This window comes from Chiloscyllium plagiosum, unplaced genomic scaffold, assembly GCF_037043375.1.
Source record: "Chiloscyllium plagiosum isolate Xiang-an unplaced genomic scaffold, Cpla_swu_hap1 HiC_scaffold_2, whole genome shotgun sequence".
NCBI lineage: Eukaryota > Metazoa > Chordata > Chondrichthyes > Orectolobiformes > Hemiscylliidae > Chiloscyllium > Chiloscyllium plagiosum.
This window is the reverse complement of record NW_028270140.1, coordinates 99,339,429-99,362,795: the sequence shown is the minus strand read 5'-3', so window position 1 is coordinate 99,362,795 and position 23,367 is coordinate 99,339,429. Positions and strand designations below refer to the sequence as shown.

The 23,367-nt window shown below is 38.7% G+C and overlaps 1 protein-coding gene across 2 annotated transcripts in view; it reads right to left on the bottom strand.

Annotated features, from left to right (window-relative positions):
* Positions 1-290: 290 nt before the first annotated feature.
* The window catches only part of chd1 (chromodomain helicase DNA binding protein 1), a 194,877-nt gene continuing 171,800 nt past the window's right edge, over positions 291-23,367 (bottom strand). For both annotated transcript variants that reach the window (XM_043709918.2, XM_043709925.2), the window contains exons 29-37: positions 22,955-23,074; positions 20,867-21,001; positions 20,195-20,452; positions 16,651-16,782; positions 14,049-14,227; positions 9,237-9,336; positions 6,278-6,329; positions 5,883-6,099; positions 291-3,131 (exon numbers count right to left, since the gene is read on the bottom strand). In XM_043709918.2, coding sequence (XP_043565853.2) covers positions 2,768-3,131; positions 5,883-6,099; positions 6,278-6,329; positions 9,237-9,336; positions 14,049-14,227; positions 16,651-16,782; positions 20,195-20,452; positions 20,867-21,001; positions 22,955-23,074 — 1,557 coding nt within the window. In that variant the 3' untranslated portion in view covers positions 291-2,767. The remainder of the gene's footprint in view (positions 3,132-5,882; positions 6,100-6,277; positions 6,330-9,236; positions 9,337-14,048; positions 14,228-16,650; positions 16,783-20,194; positions 20,453-20,866; positions 21,002-22,954; positions 23,075-23,367) is intronic.

The window sequence follows — 23,367 nt, the reverse complement described above, 5'->3', positions numbered from 1 at the left end:
TGAACTGCATACTATTCTTCAGTAATAGTTTAATTCCTAAATCATGTTTGCATATATTTAAGCACAGCCCATTCCATAAACAAGTGCTCCATAAGACAGTTGGAAGAAAGAACACAGCAAGGACCTAAGTCTAGCAGAATTGCATTTTAAAAGTTAGTGTTGACTCAATGGGTGATGACCACCTTTTGTGTAATATTCTATAACTGAATAGTGTGGTGAGAAGCAATCTTCTCCTAGGACATGAATATTACCATTCCAAAATCAGTACATGACACTAGTCTAGAATGATCCCCTCTTTTGCTGACATTTTTTATTCCCCAGTGTCTTATATTACAGCTTGGATCACCAAAACACTACAGGCTCTCAGTGCATCGCAGAGAATGCTGTTCCAACTTAGGTCAGTAGGTAATAAATTCATCTCTGGATCAGGTTAATAATGGGGCTGAACACATTGTTGAGACTGAATCTAGGAAATGCTGCAGCTTCAAAAGGTACTTTATCTTAAAATTAAGATTCCAGTGATGTAGAGTCAATCCGGCTTACATCATTACAGTCTCAACCATTGTATGATTTGTGATGGATACTACGTACATGAAACATTACTTAACCTGTCAAGAATTGAATTAAATAAAACCAACAGTGTACCAGCTATTCAGAGAATATTTGAAATAAATTATGGGTTTGAATCCTTACCACATTCTACTTTAAAACATTAATTGCAAAATTATTTTTAAAAAATCACAGATTTAGTGCAACAAACCTGCATTACTTAACAGGATAAAGGATTCAGCAAACAAAAAGATAAATTTCTGTTTAGAGAATAAAAACAATGAGTTCAACATGATTACTGATGAGTATACTTTGAAAGAACCATTAATAGCAGTGCATTTTCATGAATATTCAAAGACTTCAGGAAATGGATTATTAATTGTGTATTGTCTGCCACATAAGATCACAGGCAGATGTTGAAAGAACACTGTGGTACTCAATTATCAAGGCTTTCAAACAACACCCAGGAACAGAGAGAAAAATTCGCTCTCAACATTTAATTCTTCATCACAATCTTTTGATTGAGGTACAGCCTTCCCATGCTTTATTCTATATCATAATTATGTAATAGAATATAATTTATTCAGCCCTTTAATGACACATTAATCCAATTATTTTGTGGAACTACAAAAATACTTTGAGCTCAAGTAAAAGAACAGTATTGATCATTTCTCCTTGAATTACCACTTTTGTAGGGGTGGGAAGATGAGATTGAATGGCATAGATGACACATTTTTCAGATTAGAATATATTTGCATATAAAATTATATGTACATCTCTTTAACAGTTCTGTGTAATTACTTTTTCACAGTTAAGTTGCCAACTGTATTGTCACTTGGCAGATCTGCCAATGCTTACCAATTTGAACCACTCATCTGTATGGGAGAGTTACAAAATTACTTTATTAAAAAGTCTTCGATATGTTCTGGCAAAACAAAAAGGATGGGAACAGAGATTTATGAATTTGTTGGTTTGTACAAATCTGACATCTTGCTTGCACGGTGAAAACAATGTGAGAAATCCACACATTTTTCCGTAAATTTAATTTGTAATATATAGTATATATTTACAATTGGGGTGCATTTTAACAACACCTAGCTTCCCTAGTTTACCAATACACTGAAAGTTCATTTTATGCATAGCACATCATTTCATTTTATTGCCCATTTTTATAGGGAAAACAAGAATAGGGAAGGTTTTATACCAAATTCAGCTCATTTTATCGTTCTCGTTGCAGATTTAATCTTAAGGGGAGGGAAAAGTTTCTATTTGTTTATAAAATGTATCTCAAACTATAATCTGACATCTGGATTTGTAAGTTTTTTTGCACTATTTAGTTACTACGGCAATCACAACACTGACTTTTTAAAGTAAATAAACACATTTCTAATACAAGTTATCAATAAAAAAAGCACTAATAGACTAAATATAATGGAACTGATCTTCCCTTTCCCCTTTTACATTCTAAATAGCAATTTTATCAATGACAATTTATTAAAAACTGTACTACACGGATTTTATACTCATGATGTGAAGGCCTGAGTTGGTGGGGAAAGGAAAGTTGTCAAAAAAGCCTGAGAAGATAAAAAGTTCAGATTCGATCCACTAAATTTACAATAATTTACAGTATTATATCTTCAAAGGCATTACAATTGATCAACAAAAAAATATTTTACAGTTGTAAGTACAGAATTTAAATATTCAAGCTTGCCAAGAACGGGCAATGTGGTCGCAGTGTAAAATGTAAACAGACTCAATACAAATAACTTTGGAAGGTGAACCAGAGTCTTCTGCCTTTTGAACAGTCTAAATTCTTACTCCGTTCCTACGTTCCTGCATAATCGTTGTTAAAAATGGATTTAAATTTGTTGCTCTACAACACATAATTCAGGGGTCTGACGCTGCCAGATCGGAGAAGAATGAATACTACGATCCAGTGTGTTTGGGGCAGTTTTCCAATAATGCAGTAGTAAACATGTCCATCTTTAAAGTAAAAATAAGGAACAAAACACGCCAAAGGTTGCAGCACAATACAGCTTTAACCTCAATACAAAAATATTTTCTTCTTGAGATAACAACCTTGAAACCTGTAAGGAGGAGTAATAATACTACTGCTCGAGAAGCAGATCTAGTCTGCACATTTTAAGTCACATAAGGCATTTACTGTGTTCACGTTTTTATGGCTGCATTGGGTGAAGACCTGGCATCACATGCCCTGTTATGTTTTACGGCTGTTCCAGATGTGCTCAGGGGTACTTTTGTGATCAGAGGAATACTCAAGGGGAGATCTGTGTTCCAATGGTGATCTGGAGTCATAAGGGGACTTCTGGTCCAAGGGTGACCTTGGTCCACTGCTAGATGGTCTGTGGTCCACTGGCCAGTCTGAGTGGTATCTATAATCCCTGGAGGATTTGTGATGGCCTGAGTATTCTGAACTGGATCGGTGATCTGAATGCGATCGATGCTCTGAGCTGGATCTGTGATCTACGTGTGATTTACTCTCCTTTGAAGTGGCCTCCATGCCAGACCGGTGTTCACGATTTCTGTGATCAAGTTTTCTGTGTTTGCTTTCACTGTAGTACCTGAAAAATTGGAAAAGAGAACATTCAGTCCACATTGATTTACACTTAATTATGTGACATGATGCTAATTCAACCAAGGTTCACCACAGTTGATGAGATCTGAGTATCTTGAAAGTGGCTGTTGTGTTTCAATAATGGGTACGATTTAAAATATAATTCAAGAGTACTTTGAGATGCCCTGAGGTGTCTCTATAAATAAAATTTCTTTTCATGCAGCCTAGATTAATAGTGTTGGAAGGTTTGAGCTATAGGGAGAGGCTGAATCGGTTGGGGCTGTTTTCCCTAGAGTATCGTAGGCTGAAGGGTGACTATATAGAGGTTTCTAAAAACACGAGGGACATAGATAGGGTAAATAGACAAGGTCTTTTCCTTGGGGTGGGGGAAGTCTAAAACCAGAAGGCATAGGTTTATGGAGGGTAAAAGATTTATAAAGAGATCTAAGGGGCAATTTTTTTCATGTAGAGGATGGTGCGTGTATGGAGTGAGTTGCCAGCGGGGGTGGTGGAAGCTGGTACAATTACAACATTTAAAAGGCATCTGGATGGGTCCATGATTAGGAAGAGTTTAGAGGGATATGGGTAAAGTGCTGGGTACAAGGGATATCTGGTCAGCATGGACAAGTTGGACGGAAGGGTCTGTTTCCGTGCTGTACATCTGCTTGCAACTATGTTTTACAACCAGCTCAGGAGTCAACAAACAGTGCCATCAATTTGAAATGGTTGTTTAAGAATTAGGGCAGGAGAAATATTTGGAACTGATAAGCATGATATGTTTTGGTACCTGAAGTAGTTGAGACTAATGCCAATGCATCATTTTAAGTAAAAATGCTATTAACATTTGGTGAAAAGGACAAAGTTATATTAACTGACCCAACACGAGATGAATGGACTACTCTGCTCTGACAAAATTACCAAACCTTAAACCGACTACTAAACTGATCCACTTTCATTAAGATGTACACCAAACAACTATTAAACTATTCTGTGCAGTCCCATTATCACTGGAAACCACAATAATTTTACATCATGTCTTGTCTAAATTAAACTTAATTTTTTAAATACGGCACTACATAAGAGAACGGGATGTAAAACTAAAGCTCATAGGATTGGGGATAACATACTGATATGGACTGACAATTGGCCAGTAGCCAGCGAACAACAGGGAGGAATAAAGGGGTCATTTTCTGAGTGCTGGCCAGTGACTAGACAATAGGAGCAGGAGTAGGCCATTCAGCCCTTCGAGCCTGCACCGCCATTCAACATGATCATGGCTGATCATTCCTAATCAGTATCCTGTTCCTGCCTTATCTCCATAACCCTTGATTCCACTATCTTTGAGAGCTCTATCCAACTCTTTCTTAAATGAATCCAGAGACTGGGCCTCCACTGCCCTCTGGCAGTGGGGTACCACAGGGATCAGTGCTTGGATCCCAGTTATTCACAAAATACATTGATAATTTAGATAATGTAACTAAATGTAATGCAGTATCTCCAAATTTGCAGATGACACAAAGCTAGGTGGAAGGAAAAACTATGGCAAGTGTGCAGAAATGCTAGTGTGATTTGGACAAACAGTGATTGGCAAATGCACAGCAAGTATAATGTGGATGAGACGTTATCCACTATAACAGCAACAGGAAGGCAGATTATTATCTGCACGGCAATAAATTTGGAAGGGGGCAGGAGTAACTAGATCTAAACATGCAGATGCAGCAGGTGGTGAAGATGACAAATGGTATGTTGGTCTTGCAGTGAGAGAATTTGAGTACAGGAGCAGGGATGTCTTGCTGAAATCACGCAGGGCCTTGGTGAGACTACACCTGAGATATTGCATGCTGTTTTGGTCTCTTTATCTGAGGAAAGATGTTCTGGATATGGAGGGAGAGCAATGAAGATTTACCAGACTGATTCTTGGGATGGCAGAAGAAAGACTGAATCAGTTAGGACCTATATTCTCGGGAGTTTAGAAGAATGAGGACATTTATAAAATCATGAGGGGGGCGGATAGGATAAGTAGACAAGGTCTTTTCCCTGGGGTGGGGGAGTCCAGAACTAGAGGGCGTAGGTTTAGGGACGGAGGGGAAAGGCACCTAAGGCGCAACGTTTCAAACAGAGGGTGGTGCGTGCATGGAATGAGTGCCAGGGCAAGAGGAGGAGGCTGGCACAATTACAGCATTTAAAAGGGAATAGGAAGAGCTCAGAGGGATATGGGCCAAGTGCTGGCAAGTGGGATTAGATTAGGTTGGGATATTTGGTTGGCATGGACAAGTTAGACCGAAGGGTCTGTTTCCATGCTGTACATCTTTATGACTCTCCCAGAAACCTATAAAACTATAACAGGACTAGACAGGATAAATACAGGAAGAATATTCCCAATGAGCAGGAGTCAGTCTAGGGATATGAAGTAGGCCATTTACGACTGAGATGAGGAGAAATGTCTCCACCAAGAAAGTGATGAGCCTGCAAAATTCTCTGCAACGGAAAGTAGTTGAGGCCATAACTAAATGTTTTCGAAAAAGGAGATATAGCTCTTAGGGTTAAAGGGATCAAAGGGTGTGGGGAGAAAGCAGGAAGACACTAAGTTAGACAATCAGGCATAATTATATTGAATAGTGGAACAGGCTTGAAAAGTCCATTCAACACCTTTTTTCTACATTAAATAAAAGCTCGTACGACTCCAAAAATCCTCAAAAGCTAAAATATGTTACAGTTGAAGTGGTATCTTCGATCGAATGCAGCTGCTTCAACCTACCTGCCATCTGACCGGTAATGATCTCTGTCTCGATGGTCTTTGCCATTGCTAAATGAGGAATATGGTCTCTTTCTTGAGGGATCGCCTTTTCGATAGGAATCCCCATGATGTCGATCTCTGTGGTGGTCGTGATAATGTGAGGAGTGGTGTCGTTCAGATGAATGGCTATCCCTACTGCTATCATCATGGTGAGAATTCTCTTTAGGTTTTTCAGATTCTGTTCAATAAAAATAGAATCATTATCTTGTTGACAGATTCAAATTTCTTTCACAACAATCACTTAAAAAATTCATCAATATAAAGCTCACTCCTGATCTTTCACTGCAAATTGTAGCTTAGAGAGAAAATTCAATAATTTACACAAACGAAATCAGAAACGAAATCAGAAAGCTTACCCGTGTGTTTGGCATTATGCATGTTGAGGCTACTACTGTGTTGATCATTATGCTGCAAAGACAAAACACAAATGTTAGCCACAAAGAACGAATCCAGGCCATCTGGCAACACAGAGTTTTTCATAATTTTTAAGCATCAGTCCAATTTGTATTATCTTTCAAGACCCGCTTGTTAATGCTTAGTAAGTTGTTGATATGATGTCAAATTGCTGGACAAGTGCCTCAAAATCCTGGATTTAAATCCTATTCTGGGATTGAGATAATGAACCAGCTTAATCCTTTAGTGTAGTGTTGAACAGATGTCACATTAATGGCAAGGCCATACTTCATTTCAGATAGTGAATAGACGTCAATTCTTTGTTGCTGTCAAATGTATATTTTGTCAATCAATGCCAACAAAGCAGAATAACTGGCTAACTATTTTTTGTGGTATTCTGCTGGATTCAAATCAGGTTCAACCTTTAGTCACTGCATTTCAAAATTAGTTACTGTATGTGGCTTTGTTTGTAGCATTTTGAAGAGATGGTGACCTGATGTGCAGCTACAAACCTTTCTGTTATGATGCTGATGTACCTGCAGACCTCTTATTTAGTGTCCAGTTCACACACTGGTATTACTTCAAGAGTCTTAGTCCTTTTTGTTCAGCTTTTCTTTCCTAGAACAGTTACTGGTTGATGCATGAATACTTAACTGTCAGCTTTCACGTAATATAACACTCATTCTGACTCAGCAAGTGATAGGTTCAAATCCCACTCCAGACACTTGAACATTTAGAGTCTACAACCTGTATTCTGGAGCCACTAGCATCTTTTTAACAACTCACATGCAGCTCCCAATTTTGATCAAGTGAATTTATTTTGAGAGCAATTAAATGGTTCAGATTTGTTTTTAAGAGTTTTGTCAACATTTACTTCTGAGAATCTCAGTTGTTGAACAATGATTTTGTTTAAACATTGTCCTTTAAAATATTTAAGGTAATAATCAAATGCTCTCTTTAATTGGTCTTTGACATAGAAAACTTTAAAATATTGCATTTTCAACTAAATTTAAATAGTGACACTTGAAAGCTTGCCAACCCCTGATCTATGGTAACATCACAGTAATTATTTAAATTAGAGGTGCCATCTTTAGAAGACACCACATCAGTCACATTTGCCATACAGCAAGAGAAGATAGGAGGACTGAGAAGAGACAATTTGCTGGACTCTTCTCTGGGCCCACTCCTTAAACAGCTGAATGTTTTATTTCTGCTGCCTCTACCAATGCCCTTGCAAACAATCAGCCTCCAGAGATTATTGTCGTCATTGGCATGGATGGCTGGGAGACATTCAATGTCCACCATCTTCACATCATACTTGAAGATGTCCTTGTAGCAGAGGTTCTGATACTCAGGAAATAGTGACTTAATGGCCAGTTCTTTGGGCCATCATTCATCCAGCAAACATGGTCAAGCCAGCACAGATATTGTTGACTTAGCAATGATGGAATTATATACTGTTGGAACGAGCTAGTTGGTGCACTCGTCCTGCCAAGAATACATCTGAACAGCAAATGTGGAAACTGTTCAGTTTTTCCCCCTGGATAACATGTTGTCCAGGTCTTACCACTTGTAGAAGATTAAATTAGGACACAAACTGGTTAAATGCAGAGCTTATTGTTCTGTCAGGTTGTTGTTGCGCCATACCTTTACTCAGTGTGATGATTTTGAGATGTGTTAATTTCAGCACCATGTGACAGATTTCTGGTGCTTGTGCGTGAGGTAGCCATGATGTGACAGGTGCTTGCGAACCTATCACAATTTACAGCACCACATTCTCAATGCTGATAAAAAATCCTAGACCATTTTTTGGTCAGAGTTTACTCCCTCAAACAACTTAAAGGAAAACAGAACATGTTATTTATTATTTGGGGGCTTTTCAGATCTTGCTGTATTTAATTTGTCTGCCAGATTTTCTTTATGATGAAGGTAGACACCTTTTGCAACAACAAATAGAAAATGAGAGAAGTTAGGTGATGTTGAAGTATGAAAAGGTCCTCCAAATACCAATAGATCTTATTTAATTTCTAAACATTGCTATGAAATGAAAAAACTGCAAATATTGTAAATCTGAAATATTAATGATAAATGTGAGAAATATGTAGTATGTTATTTAGTGCTTGAAAAGATAAAGGGTAGATTAAATACTCAAAAAGAAACACTTAGCTTAATTAACAATGTTGTTAAGTTCTAGTATTGACAGACGCAAATAATCTTTTTAGCTAGTTGAAATATGAAAACGCCTCCTGTGCAACAGACTGGCAGAAACGGATGTTTTGCAAACCAATTTACATGGCTAAGAGATTAACTAATATCCCACATAAGAGATAACATTGTGATTGGTCTCTAAAAAGTAGGCTTGATTTGTCAAATATTTGCACTCTGTACTTCATTTTAAAAGAGCATTGCTAATAATACAATCCTTATATAAATTTATAGGCTACACTCTGAACTATTGAAGTATTGAAACATATCCCACCAGTGAGCATGCCTAGTTTCTGCACCCTTTAATGGTTTACTGCGATTTTCCGAAAAAGAAACATGGCCATGCACTGTGTCCACAGGTCTCTGACCTTAATTTGCTAAATAAAATCTTTTGAAGTCTATTTCCACTAATATAACTCCGCATCAAAAGTTGTTCTCGCCTTCAAAATGAACAATCAGGAGGGTTGTTAAAGTTACTCAAGGGAAAAGATTCAACAAAGAAAGTCAAATTAAAGTGAAAACAAAAAGGTCACAGGAAAAGGACTGATGGGAGAGGGGCACAGGATACTTTAATTTAAAGGAAAGCCTGATAATCGGATGTTTGAGCAGGTTGATCAAAATATACCAATCATCTGGCACAATGAGATCAGTTTTTTTGAATTGTCCAGAGTCTAATATTCTAAGTAATATTTTGCAAATGTATCATTGCTCACATACCCGAGAGTTCTCCAGTCGTTTCTTGATTGCATGTTTGTATAGTTTGTGAAGCTTTCTTGCATCAAATTCTGTGAACTTTGAAACAAAGATCCAGAGATTTCTAAACAAAATAAAATTGGTTAAACAGGATTAATAGCAGACAACAATAACAATGTTAGATATTGACTTATGAGAAGACTACTGACATGTCAAGAATGCAAACATTTAAACTCCAGTGACTTGGGAGATCAGGGATTTGGCCTCTCACTGCTGGGAGCTGATTAAAATCCAGCCAATATTAACAGATTAATGTTCTCTTTGCGTCCTCACTAAGTGAGGTAGCTATGATGTGATGGTGCTGGTGTTGGACTGGGGTAGATAAGGTTAGAAGCAATATGACACCATGTTACAGTCCAACAAGTTTACTTAAAACCACAAGCTTTCGGAGTGTTCCTGATGAAGGAGTAGCGTCCCGAAAGCTTGTGATTTCAAATAAACCTGTTGGACTATAACCTGGTGGAGAAAGTGAGGTCTGCAGATGCTGGAGATCAAAGTTGAAACTTTATTGCTGGAACAGCACAGCAGGTCAGGCAGCATCCAGGGAACAGGAGATTCGACGTTTCGGGCACAGGCCCTTCTTCAGGAATCAACCTGGTGTTGTGCGACTTCTGACAAGGTCAAGTTGTCATTTTAAACTGAAAGACTGCAGAGGGTTTAGAATATGAAACGTAATTTAATGCTAACTCGCAATGGCACTGACACGCAGGTTCTGTATAGCTCATGGAGAAAATGGAAAAGGACTGAAGCCAATATAACTCGTTGGGGCAGGGTGGAGAGTGCATTATAGAATCATGGAGTCATACAGCATGAAAACAGACTCTTCAGCCTAATCAGTCCATGCCAAACATGTTTCCAAACTTCGTTTGAATTACTTTGCTTGAGTTATGTTCAACCTTGGAGGGGCTTCTAGAAACACAGGATGATTAGAGCACCGACCACTGTGCCCAAACCCCTTTGCACTGTTTGGTGTAATTGACAGATTTATAACCTGAACACTTCTACTGTGTAATCATTGTTCTTGCATACCTATCAATCTTAGTTGGCCCGGCATCAACTATTGTTGCAGAAGTGTTCTAAATTTCCACCACACCTGAAGGGTATTTTCATCATGAAACATCCTCCTATAATATTTTGACAGTCCCCCTGGAGTTACAGACCCCCAGATAAATTAAATACTTTCCTTGGAAATTTAGTCTCTGTTCCTCTTATTATCTTAAAGACTTCCACTAAATTATCCTGTAATTTTCTAAAAATTACTCTCAGTACTCTGACCAAGTGTTCAGTGTTCTAACCCAGAAAGATTGATATAGCTCAAAAATAACTTATACTCTCTTGAAAAGGTGTTCGAGGATTTGGATCCAGTGACATCGAAGGAACAGTGAAATATTTCAAAGACAGAATGGTGACTGGCATGGAGGTGAATGTGCTGATGGTTTTCCCGGGTATATGTTGCACTCGTCCTTCTAAACGGTATGGGTTTGGAAAGTGCTGTCTAAGGATCCTTGGTGAATTTCTGCAGAACCACCTTGTAAGTGGCATACACTGCTGCGACTGAGAGTCAGTGATGGAGAGACGGAATATTTGTGGATGTGGTGCCAATCAAATGGACCACTTTGTCTTGGATGGTGTCAAGCTTTGAGTGTTTCTGTAGTTACACTCATTCAAGCAAGTGGGGAGCATTCCTTCGTGCTCCTGACTTGCACCTTGTACATGGTAGACAGGCTTTGGGGAGACAGGTGATGGCTTAGTTGCTACTTGACCTGCTCTTGTGGTCAAAGTAATGATAATTCCAAGAATTTTTGGGTATTCAGCAATGGTAATGCCGTCAAATGTCAAGGGGACTGGTTACATTCAGTGTTGTTAGAGACGAGCACAAATATGGTCCAGGTCTTGCTGCATTTGAACATGGGCTGCTTCAGTATTTGAGGAGTTACAAATGGTACTGTACACACTGTACAATAATTGAACATCCTCACTTGTAATTTTTTGATGGAGGGAAGGTCAGTGAAGAAGCAGCTGAAGATGATTCAGACAAGGGCACTACCCTGAGGAATTCCTGCAGACATGTCCCGCAGCTGAGATGATTAACCTTCAATAAACACAACCATCTTTCTTTGTGCTAAGTATGGCCAACAGTAAGTTTTTCCGATTCCCATCATCTCCAGCTTTCCTCAAGTTCCTTGACGCCATCAAATATGGCCTTGATGCCTGCAGCAGTCACTCTGACCTCACGTCTGGATTTCAACTCCTACCCATATTTGAACCAAGGCTGTAATGAGGTCAGGAGCTGAATGGCCCTGGCAGAACCCAAACTGGATATCACTGAACAGGTTACTGCTAAGTACTGCTTGATAGCACTGTTAATAACATCGTCCATTATTTTACTGATGATTAAGAGTAGAAGATGGATTAGTACTTGGCCAAGATGGATTTATCCTATTTTTCTATACAGAACATACCTGGTCAATTTTCCATATTGTCAGTTTTGTGGCTGTACTAGAACAGCTCAGCTCAGGTAGTGGAACAGTATGTTCTGGAGTAGAAATTTTCAGTATTGTTAATGGAATGTTGTCAGGGCCGATAGCCTTTGCAGTATTCAGTGCTTCCTGCCATTTCTTTACATGGAGGAAATTGAATTAGCTGAAGATCGCTGCAAGTGTTTCAGACTTCTCTTTTGCACTGAGGTTCCCTGTTCCCTCATAACTGAGGATGGAAATATTTGTGGATTTGTTTCCTCCAGTGAGTCGTTTAATTGTCCACCAATATTTATAACTGGACTCACAGGACTGCGGAGTTTGGATCTCAACAGATTTTGTCTTCATTATGGTGCGAACCAAGTCTTGCGTTTTGTTGTAAATGAGAATCTCGTTTTGCTGCTTATGCTGTTTGGCACAAGAATTTGTGATCTTTTTTGTAGGTTCACCAGGCTGAAACCTCATTTTTAGGTATGCAATCCTGCACTTTCCTGGAACGAGGGATGATCCCCTGGCTTGATGGTAATGGCAGAGTGGCAGGGGGATATATCAGGACATGAGGACACAGATTCTGCTGCTGTTGATGGCTCACAGCACCTCATTGATAACAGCTTTGAGTTGCTACATCTGTTTAAAGTTTATCCCATTTAAAATGAAGGTAGTGCCACAGAATAGATGGAGGATATTTCTTAATACTTCCACATAGACTGTGCAATGGTCACTTTTACCGATCCTGTCATAGACAGATGCATCTGAGACAGACACCTTGGTGAATAAGTGATCAAATATGCTTCTCCCTCTTATTGGTTTCCTCACCACTCGCCACAGACCCATTAGGATTCAATCAACTCAAGTTAGTAGTGATGCTGCTGAGGCACTGGAGGTGATGGACATGCAAGTACCCGCTATGTTTTTACCTCTTGCAAAAAAAAATTGTAATGCTCATTCTATTAGTTTTGATTATCTATACTTGTTCCTCATATTTTAATTATGAATGTGGACAATCAAGCCTCTTTGGACTGAGAAAGAATAGAACAGAGCACTTCCTAAATGGTAAAAAGTTGGGAAACAGGGGAGGTCCAAATTTTTGTACCTCACATGCTGCGCTTTTCCAGCAACACATTTTCAGCTCTGATCTCCAGCATCTGCAGTCCTCACTTTCTCCTCCAAACAGGGGAGGTCCAAATTTTTGTAATTTGTTCATGGGATGCATGTGTCGCTGGCTAGGCCAGCATGCCTAGCTTATCCCAAATAGCTATGGAGAAGGCAGGAGTGAGCTGTCTTCTTGAACTGCTGCAGTCCTTGGCGTGTAGGAACACCTACTATGTCATTAGGAAGGGACCTCAGTTTTCCCTCACTGAAATTCCTTTGCCAAGATATCATCTAATTGTTTAATCTATCAATGTCTCTTTGCAACTTTGCACATCCATTAAGCCTGCAATCTTTTAATTTAGAAGCAGGAATCCATCACAAAACCAAAAACTCACTCATGATGTGGTATCAATATTGTCAAATTTCAGTTTTGTTTTTGTACTATTCTGCAAGGACTGCTGAACTGAGTTGAAATTCTACTATATCGTTTACATCTATTTACTCAACATTGCCTCCTCTTTATTTGCAACTGGTCTTCTGGTAATCACATCTCAGATATGGGTTCAGACATTTAAATACTGTACCTAATATAATACCCTATTTGAAGTGCTGAACTTTTATTTCAATCCAAAATTCACAAGCAACTGTCTCCACAAAAGTCCTGGCACTTATGTAGCGTTTTTCAGGATCACTGTACATTTCCAATTATTAAGTCCAATGAAGTTCCCTTGAGGTGCAGTCACTATTGCAAGTGTTTATGGGTGTTTACATTCACCCACATGCAGCATGATTCCATTGCAATAAGCGTAATTTTAAAAATGCACTTTAAGTAGTGCTTCATTAAAATATAAAATATGATTTCATAGTTATGCAGGTTTAACACAATTCCTGCTCACGTCTTCTCCAATCTCTTCCATAAGCACAATGTTCACCACTGCAGTTTATCCCATAATTATTAAATAGGTATAAGAAAATAGATTTTAGTATCATCAACTGTACACAAAGTCTATTTCTTGTCATGAAAACAAAACCGATAATATCCCTTCAATATTTATTAAGGAAATTACTGTTAGGCAAAGTGAATACATTTTGCATAATTCTATAAAATTCAAATTTAGCACGAATCATTCATGTGATTTATTTCCCAGCAACTACTGATCTCTTCAGTTTTATATTATGATAAGAAGGAACAACTGGAGTTGCTTACTTTCGCCATTGCTTGATTTGTTCTGGATTTGAGTACTCTTTCAAACATTCAGTGATGTGGTCTCCAATTTTAATCAGGCACTGCCTGGTATGTTCTAGTTGCTCCTTTTCTGAGAGGCCTTTTTCAGGCCTGTCCAACTGCTTTAATGCTGCCTTTACAGGTCTCATTCTTTCTTTACACTGAAAAGCATAAACAACAAAATTACAGTGATTTGATACATTACAGCAACAGTGTTGGAGAAGACATGAACTTATATTCTCAATACTTATACAGACAGGTGACATGACAATAGCTACCTTAGTGCCACACTTAGGAAATTTGAGACTCCCTTTAGGGATGTCTAGTTCTTGTTTCTACACCTGTGACTCATTTTACAAAGGATATGGTCAAATGCTGGCAAATGGGACTCAATTAATTTCGGATATCTGGTCAGTATGGACAAGTTGGACTGAAAGGTCTGTTTGTATCCTCTGCAGCTCTATGGCTCTATGATAACTATAGGACTTGCTTAGAAATGAATTAACCCCAAGAGGAACAGAGTATCAGTTGAGAACTACCCCTCTGCAAATCCAAGTGCCAGTCTTGAAATAAGTAAGTAGGGCCAAATTGGGAGAGACACGATTATTTCATTAATTTAATGATTAAACATAGTGAAAAGAAAATCAAGATTAGCAGATTCCCATCAGATCGAAACTTGATCATCCTTTATTTTGGACAATACGTTTTTATTATGAACACACTCTTCAAACAACACTGGGAAGGGGAACCACTACATTTCTTTAAGAAAAAAATCAATCAGCTGTTTTTCGAAGGTAACCTGTCTTCAGTATGGTGCTTTGTTGTAAATGAGAATCTCGTTTTGGATACAAGTATCTTGGACGAGCCTTAACATTCTGGATTCAACTAAACTAGCAGAAAGTGCTTTCCCTGCAAGGTTATTTGGTACAAAGTCACAATTAATCCTCACTTTCAATCATTAATAGTAGAATCAGAGCACAAAAAAAGGGCTCAGCAGTTGGCAGTGCTGCCCCACAGCGCCAGACACTCCCTTTGATTCCAGGCTTGGGTGGCTGTCTGCGTGGAGTTTGCATTTTCTCCCTGTGTCTGCATGGCATTCCTCCCACAGTCCAAAGATGTGCAGCTTAGATTGATCGGCCATGCTAAATTATTCCACAGTGTCCTGATATGTGCAGGCTAAATGATTTAGTCATGGTAAATTCCAGGTTATGGGTAATGGGTGGGAAGCTGGGTCTGGTTGGGATGTTCATCAGAAGGTCGGTGCAGTCTCGTTGGGTCAAATGACCTCTTTTTGCATTGCAGTGATTTTATGATTCTAAGGCCAGAAGAGACATTCCAGGTATTCACCAAAGCTTCCAACTCAAGGGCAACTACAGATGGACAATAAAGTCATATCAAACTCAAAACATCAAATGTTTCCCCTCACAGACACTGCCAAATTTGCTGAACTTCTCCAGCACGTTGTATTTATTTGAGAGTTCTAGCATCTGAAGTATTTTGCTTTTATGTGAGCAATAAATGGTGACTCAACTAACGAAGCTCTCATCCTCTGAATAAAAAAAGGTCATTCAGTACTTGCCTGTGATAGCTCTTTAAACTATCTGGTTCGTGCCAACGCACTGCTCATTTCCCAAACATTATACTTTTCAAGATGATATCCTTTTAAAAATTCTTTTATCAGACATGAGAATAGGTATTCGTAACCTAATCAGAAGTTCCATTCAGAAAGTGGTTATGAGCCACCTTCTTAAACCACTGCTGACCATATGGTATTGAATAGTTAAAACACTGCTCAGAAGTGTGTTCTAAAAGTTTGATCTGGTGATATATTTTAAGGTCCGTTGTCTTTTGGAAGTTTCTGCTGAATCTGCTTCCATCATTCTTCAGACAATGTATTCAAGATCATAATTTGTGGTATTAAAAAAGTCTCCACCTCCTTTTCCCTATTTATTTTGCAAATTTTAATTTGTACTCTGACTACCAACCCCTCTGCCAGTAGAAATAGTTTCTCCTTCCTTAATCTTCAAAATTTTGATTGCTTTTACTAGGGCACAATAGGTTAAGGGAAAACCTAAGAAAGAGCAGCTTCCCTGGTCTCTCCACGCAACTTAAGTTCCTCATCCCTGGTGGAATTCAAGTAAATTTCAACTGTACTCTCTTCAAGAAGACAACATTGTTCCTGAAGTGAGATATCTGAAATGTGCACAGTACACCAGCTGAGACCTAAACAATGGTTCAGAATAGTGCCTCTGCTTTTGTGCTAACATGTCTCTATTTATGAAACCAAAGATCCCATATTTTTAATTGGTCCTACCATCTCCAGAGATGTTCAACCACCACTAAAATGAGTCAAGTAAATGGTCAAGAATGCTTCAACAGATAGTTGCAGTTGAACAACAAAAGTTATACCAATTCAGCAAATCTTCATCTAAGTTATGGCAGGAGGAAATGAGAAAAATATGCCCAAGAAAATAGAATTAAAAGAAGCATGGCACAGGTAGATATCTTCATCTGGAACTCTTAAGAAACAGCAAAGTCAAATGTATTACAAATGTCAGCATAGGTCATTAACAACTATACTTACAATACTAAATGTGTTTTGATCAAGTTCTTCTGCCTCCTCTGTGATGGGAACTGGATCACTGCTTGCTGTGATATGAACTGGGACATCAGTCTTTTTAGACTTCTCCTTCATCTCTGACTTAGCTTCAATTACCTACAATCAACCAGTAACAGCATTAGTCAAAAGAGAAAAGAATCAATACAAATTGCAGAACAAGTTAAAGGGGTCATTCATCTCTCACATTGATAACACAAATAGCTCTTCACACAGAGCTATCAACTGTAATTTTCCTACCCTTTTCTTGAATCATTCTATGCTTTACAAATATATCCAATTCATTTTCAAATTGGTCTAGATTTTGAATTTTGCAAAGTGATGCTGCTCACCAATGACAAAGAAAGCCGACCACCCAGGTTTAATGGCCTTGCATGTGGAATTCCTCTTTCCACATATTAATTTTGAAAATGGTGCCATATCAAGCGATTCTCCCCTCATTCACCAACAATGATATCTTCAAGCAGAATAAGCCAACAATCACACAGAAGTGTTTTTATAAGTAGGAAGCCAGGCTAAAACACTGATTATCCTTCACTCCCATTTAAAGTCAACTAACGGTGAATAGAAACCAAAAGAGAAAATGCTGGAAAATCTCAGCAGGTCTGGCAGCATCTGTAAGGAGAGAAAAGAGCTGACATTTCGAATCTAACTGACCCATTGTCAAAGCTGTTGGAAAAATGAGCTTTGACAAAGGGTCAGTTAGACTCTAAACGTCAGCTCTTTTCTCTCCTTACAGATGCTGCCAGACCCTGCTGAGATTTTCCAGCATTTTCTCTTTTGGTTTCAGATTCCAGCATCCACAGTAATTTGCTTTTAACAGTGAAAAGAAGTGAATTACACAATAAAAGCTAAATATCTAAATAAGCTTTTAATATCAAAATGGAAAACACTGACATCACACAAATAGAATTTTTTTTTTCAGATCTAGAAAGGTTCTTCAACAAAACAAGGAATTATTTCACTGTTAAATTCAATTACATACTACTAACATGATCTAACGTCTTTTTTTGGGCGGGGGGGGTTTAAACAGCAATATTACAGTGAAAAGGGGAAATTCAGAGATTCCTAATTTACTGTAGTCTGCAGGGACTTCAGTAGTATAGCATGAAAACATGTTTTTTTTTAAAAAAACTGATAGCAACTTCTGGTTTCCACGTTTATCTGTGGATGTGTAAAGCCCATATTCCATCAGCTTCAGAGTAATGACAGCAAATGCTGACAGCTTTGCTGTGTTTTTTTTAAAAGCCACAGAATGCGACCCATTATAATTTTGGCATCACTACACATTTGCAATAAAGGGTTTCGTAATGTAAGGTCATCCTTCTTCTCTGTCCCTTTAATTGTGATTGAATATTTTAATTTTTTCATCTGAATTAAGGCAAAATACTGTGCAGCATGATTCTTCCTCTTGCTTGTTTAATATTATAGATAATTTGCCTGTATATTTCTCTGTACATTATTATATGGTTCTCCTAACCTACGAGTTTTGATCAATTCATGTATTGCCAGCTATTGATGCATCACCATTACTTGCAGTTAATTTGCAGCTTTCACATTATCCAATCACCTCACTGCTACTGTTTGATCTGTGACTACACCAACAAGTTATACATGGGCTAAGGCCCTTTTCAGCTCATTTAAGAGGTGCAAGTCCAGTCCAAAACCATGAGCTTCAATTTTACTGATATTCAAATTCAATGTAACCCGAATTAGATGGTGATCTTTATTTGCAGGAATTTTCCGATCTATTGGTTGCTTACTCTCATTTCTTTGCTCCTTGAACCACCTTTTGTTGTTGACATTTGATAATCTGATTAAAAAAATGGTTTTGGGGATGCATTCATAAATTGTTCCCTATTTTCACCACAAACCCCCGTCTTTTCTCAGTCTATTTTAGGATCCAACTGTTGTAAACTTGTACAAATCTCTATTGTGGCTCCTTTCAGCAGACTGTAATGTACAGTACTCAAAATAAAGTAACAGGTTCCTTTTTCTTTCTGAACTCAGTCAAGATGGAATTTAAATCAGCAATAGTACCAAAATTGGTTTGCTTTTCTACAGCTGTAGTTGTGCCTTAAATTATTAAATTTTTCCTTCTTCATCTTTACCAAAAATGTTATTTAAATTCTGGTCTTACCTCAACTGAAGCCTAATTTCCAAAACTGCATTATCATGTTGCTCCATTCTAAATTAATGCCTCCAGTTCTTCAACTTTTATTTTTAACTTCTTTTGTATTTGCAAGTAAACATATCAATTGCTGATCTTTGATAGGTTCACTTCTATTTTGCTTCAGTTATCTTCTTATACCCTTGAGTCCCCATGAAGCTGCTTTGTCATTTCACTGCACTTACTTCTACTATCTCACTCCAGTTCACCCCCAATATTTGTACCCCATCCCCAATTCATGCTATGTGTTGCTCAGCTGGATATAATAAGTTGGCTATTGTCAAATTGTACAGATATTTCAACCTCCAACCGCCACCAGGACAGAACCCCACTGGTCCTCACCTACCACCCCACCAATCTCCATGTACAGCGCATCATCCGCCGTCATTTCCGCTACCTCCAAACGGACCCCACCACCAAGGATATATTTCCCTCCCCTCCCCTATCAGCATTCCGTAAAGACCACTCCCTCCGTGACTCCCTCGTCAGATCCACACCCCCCACCAACCCAACCTCCACTCCCGGCACCTTCCCCTGCAACCGCAGGAGGTGCAAGACTTGCGCCCACACCTCCCCCCTCACCTCCCTCCAAGGCCCCAAAGGAAACTTCCATATCCGCCACAGATTCACCTGCACCTCCACACATATCATCTATTGCATCCTCTGCACCCGATGTGGCCTCCTCTATATTGGGGAGACAGGCTGGCTACTTGCGGAGCGTTTCAGAGAACACCTCTGGGACACCCGGACCAACCAACCCAACCACCCTGTAGCTCAACATTTCAATTCCCCCTCCCACTCCACCAAGGATATGCAGGTCTTTGGACTCCTCCATCGTCAGACCACAACAAAACGACGGTTGGAGGAAGAATGCCTCATCTTCCGGCTAGGAACCCTCCAACCACAAGGGATGAACTCGGATTTCACCAGTTTCCTCATTTCCCCTCCCCCCACCCTGTCTCAGTCAAATCCATCAAATTCAGCACCGCCTTCCTAACCTGCAATCTTCTTCCCGACCTCTCCGCCCCCACCCCAGTCTGACCTATCACCCTCACCTTGACCTCTTTCCACCTATCACATTTCCGACGCCCCTCCCCCAAGTCCCTCCTCCCTACCTTTTACCTTAGCCTGCTGGACAAACTTTCCTCATTCCTGAAGAAGGGCTTATGCCCGAAACGTCGATTCTCCTGTTCCCTGGATGCTGCCTGACCTGCTGCGCTTTTCCAGCTATACATTTCCAGCTCTGATCTCCAGCATCTGCAGACCTCACTTTCTCCTCCTAATACTTACAACAAACCTCTGCAAATATGCATATCAATCATATTATTAAACATAATTTACCTTTTCTTCTTTTACTTCTTTATCTTTATAAATAAATTCTTTATCCTCTTTGTCTTTCATATCTTTTTTGATATCTTTTTCTTTTGTTTCTTTCTTTTCCTCCTTTTCTTTTTTGTCTTTTCTCATTTCTTTTGGCTCTTTTTTGATTTCTTTCTCTTCAACATCTTTCTTAGTTGCCATTTCTTGGTCTAACTTCTCTTCATTTTCTTTTTCTGACCTCAATTTCTTTTTTGCAGACTTTGTTCCTGCAGCATCATCCTACCAAGAAAGCAAACACAGTTAATCAAAAATGCTGCTGCCCGTATCCTACCCGACATCATGCCCCTATTACTTAACACCTCTGTACGTGGTATGCTAGAGTGACTTCTAGTCTCCAAAATGCCTCTTATTTTTATAGCCTTTCCCATCTCCATCAGCTCAGCATGAACAAGAAAAGGTTACAAATTGCAGATCTTGACTGAGTAATTGAGAGAAAGATTGAATAGATGGTAAGGATGCAGATTCTCTGATGACAATAAAACAGAATAACTTTGGTCTTGCTGATGTTTATACAGAAGGTTCAGATTTATCACTGTTGATGCTGAACAGGACAATGATGGATCGAACGGCATAAAGTCAAGTAAAAATTTCCAGTTTAAGTAAAAATAAATTATACAACAGAGCAATCCTTACCTTGATCTCTCCTTCTTCATCTGAACTTTTGCCTGAAGGTGATGGTGCTGATGAATCACTTTGAACCTCTTCTACTTTCACAATTTTTACATTTTTACTCCTTTTATTCCTTGGCTTCCTTTTTTTTGAATTAGCCTTTTTAAAATAAATCACAAAGCCAAATTTAATCACTTGAGTTAAAAAAAAAAGCTCAATATAAGCAAATTTAATGAAGGGGTCAATACCGTTCCTTCACAATAATCAAATAAGCTCAATCCCTTTCTTTTCATCACGATGGTCCATGACTTTTGGAAATCACATTATAACCTTGTGAATCCTGTAACTAAATCACCTTGAATGCATTCTACAGCTGCTCACAAATAACAAATCACTCCACTGCTAACACATGAAGTTTATATCTTGAAGCTGGCAAAATCGATACTAAGGCACATAATTGTTTTGCAAATGAAGAAAGAACTGGAATTATTGCTATATTTCATAAATATTACCTGAAATGTGGTTTGGCATAAAAAAGGATGTCACTAGTGATTAGGCCATAACACATTGTATGAAACTAAATATTTATAGAGACAAAGGGTGAGAGGTTAAAACATTTCAGAACGTTTAAATGGAAATTAGAACAGGTTAAAATAAGTGACTGAATGTTCAGTTTAACAAGAGACAAGGAAAGGACATATCAAAATAGCTAAGTTGCTTGCATCATTAATTCTATTGCCAAACTGTGCTTTTACTTGGAGTGAAAGGTGCATGATTTAGGCTTTGTTAACTGTAATTCAGGATGAAACTATTTATTATCAATGGTTCCATGAAATGGTGCCCTGATCACATTTATTGTGCTATGATGGATGTGAATCAGTCGCTTTTGCCAAATATGGTGGGAGAAATCCTGGATACCAAAGCTAAAGGGACAAAACAGAACTCTCCAAAAGAGTGCAAGCTACCATAGTACAGATTCACAAAAGAAAGGTTAAGAAATGAAACTGAAGAAAGAAGTCAGATTGAAACTAATGTCAGCCTGCATCCGAGCTGCTCTGGAGAGTTATGGCATTGAGATGTACAATCCATCCTCTGGTTAAGTATTGCTTTATTACTCAATTAAATATCTTAATTTGTTACACAAACAACTGTCTGCCAACTTTGTCTTCTTCAAGTAATTTGCGGAATGCTAAAGCAAAAGGCAGGCAATCAGATAAGGTGAAAGTGAGGACAGCAGACACTGGAGATCAAAGTTGAGAAGTGTGGCGCTGTAAAAGCAGAGCGGATCAGGCAGCATCCGAGGAGCAGGAGAGTCAACGTCAGGAGAGGCTTATGCCCAAAACATCAACTCTCCTGCCCCTTAGATGCTACCTGACCTGCCCTGCTTTTCTAGTGCCACACTTTTTGAATCAGACAAGCTGACTTGCCAAACTGAGGTTGGCCGGTTGCTCCCATCTCCTCATCATGTATCAAAGGTCCAGTCAGTCAAAGCTTCCATTACAGGCAGAGAGGAGTCTGGGCTGAGATGTAAAATTTGCAGCCCAATGACATTATTGGCGTCACATTTTTGTTTTTACTGAAATTGAGGAGGAATAAGGGCTGCCTCCTGGTAGATGTAAAAATCTGGCAGGAGGCTGTTCTGTAGCCACTAAAAATTAGAAAGAATTCCTGGAGATTAGGAACAGTGCCTTTATGGCACCTTGACAGGAATACTTATGCCCCACGTCAATCCTTCTTTCCTTCTTCAGACTGAAATCTATGATACAACCAGGAGGATTAGAAACTGACTTAAAATCATATGTTCAACTCTCCAACAAATGAATCATGAAATAACAAATAGGACTTATAAAGTTGCTCTTTCATTGTCAAAATGTTGGAGTTCTCTAATTAATATCATTGCTGGATCACAAATTCTGAGGTAGCTCAAAGAGGCAGCTTACCAGCATTACCAATTCAGGCCAATTAGGGATGGACAATAAATGCAGTCTTGTTAATATCACTCATACCCCAAGAAAATAAAGACCTTCGTTAGAAATCACAACGTCAACGGCTTCCGAAATTATGTACAAATCATGCAAGTGGAAACAAAAATCACTTCAGTATATCATGTACCTCAGCAAGCCTTTGCGCCTCCTTTCTGGCCAGGTCTTTACTAAGTAATTTGATGAGGTAGTCAGCTCTGGTCTGCAATTGTTTGGCCTGAGGCTTCTTATCTGGGTCATCAGGTAAAATCTTAATAAAGACAATGTCTACAATTAGCAAAAGCAAAAGAACCTGAAACATGTTCCTAACCAAAAGTAGCCAGGGAACTAAGTAGAAAGTTTCTGCAACTGATAAAAATTGAGATATTTTTAACACACCTAGTTATCTCCAAACGAGCTTTCTAGTTTTAAATCAACTGAGCTTACTGCAAGATTTCGCTTTCTGTCAGCCATTTCACAAAAACAGTACAAAACCTCTTTACATTTAAAATGAGCAACAGAAGCAGCATTAATTTTCCAAGATGATGCATGTTTGTAGGAGAC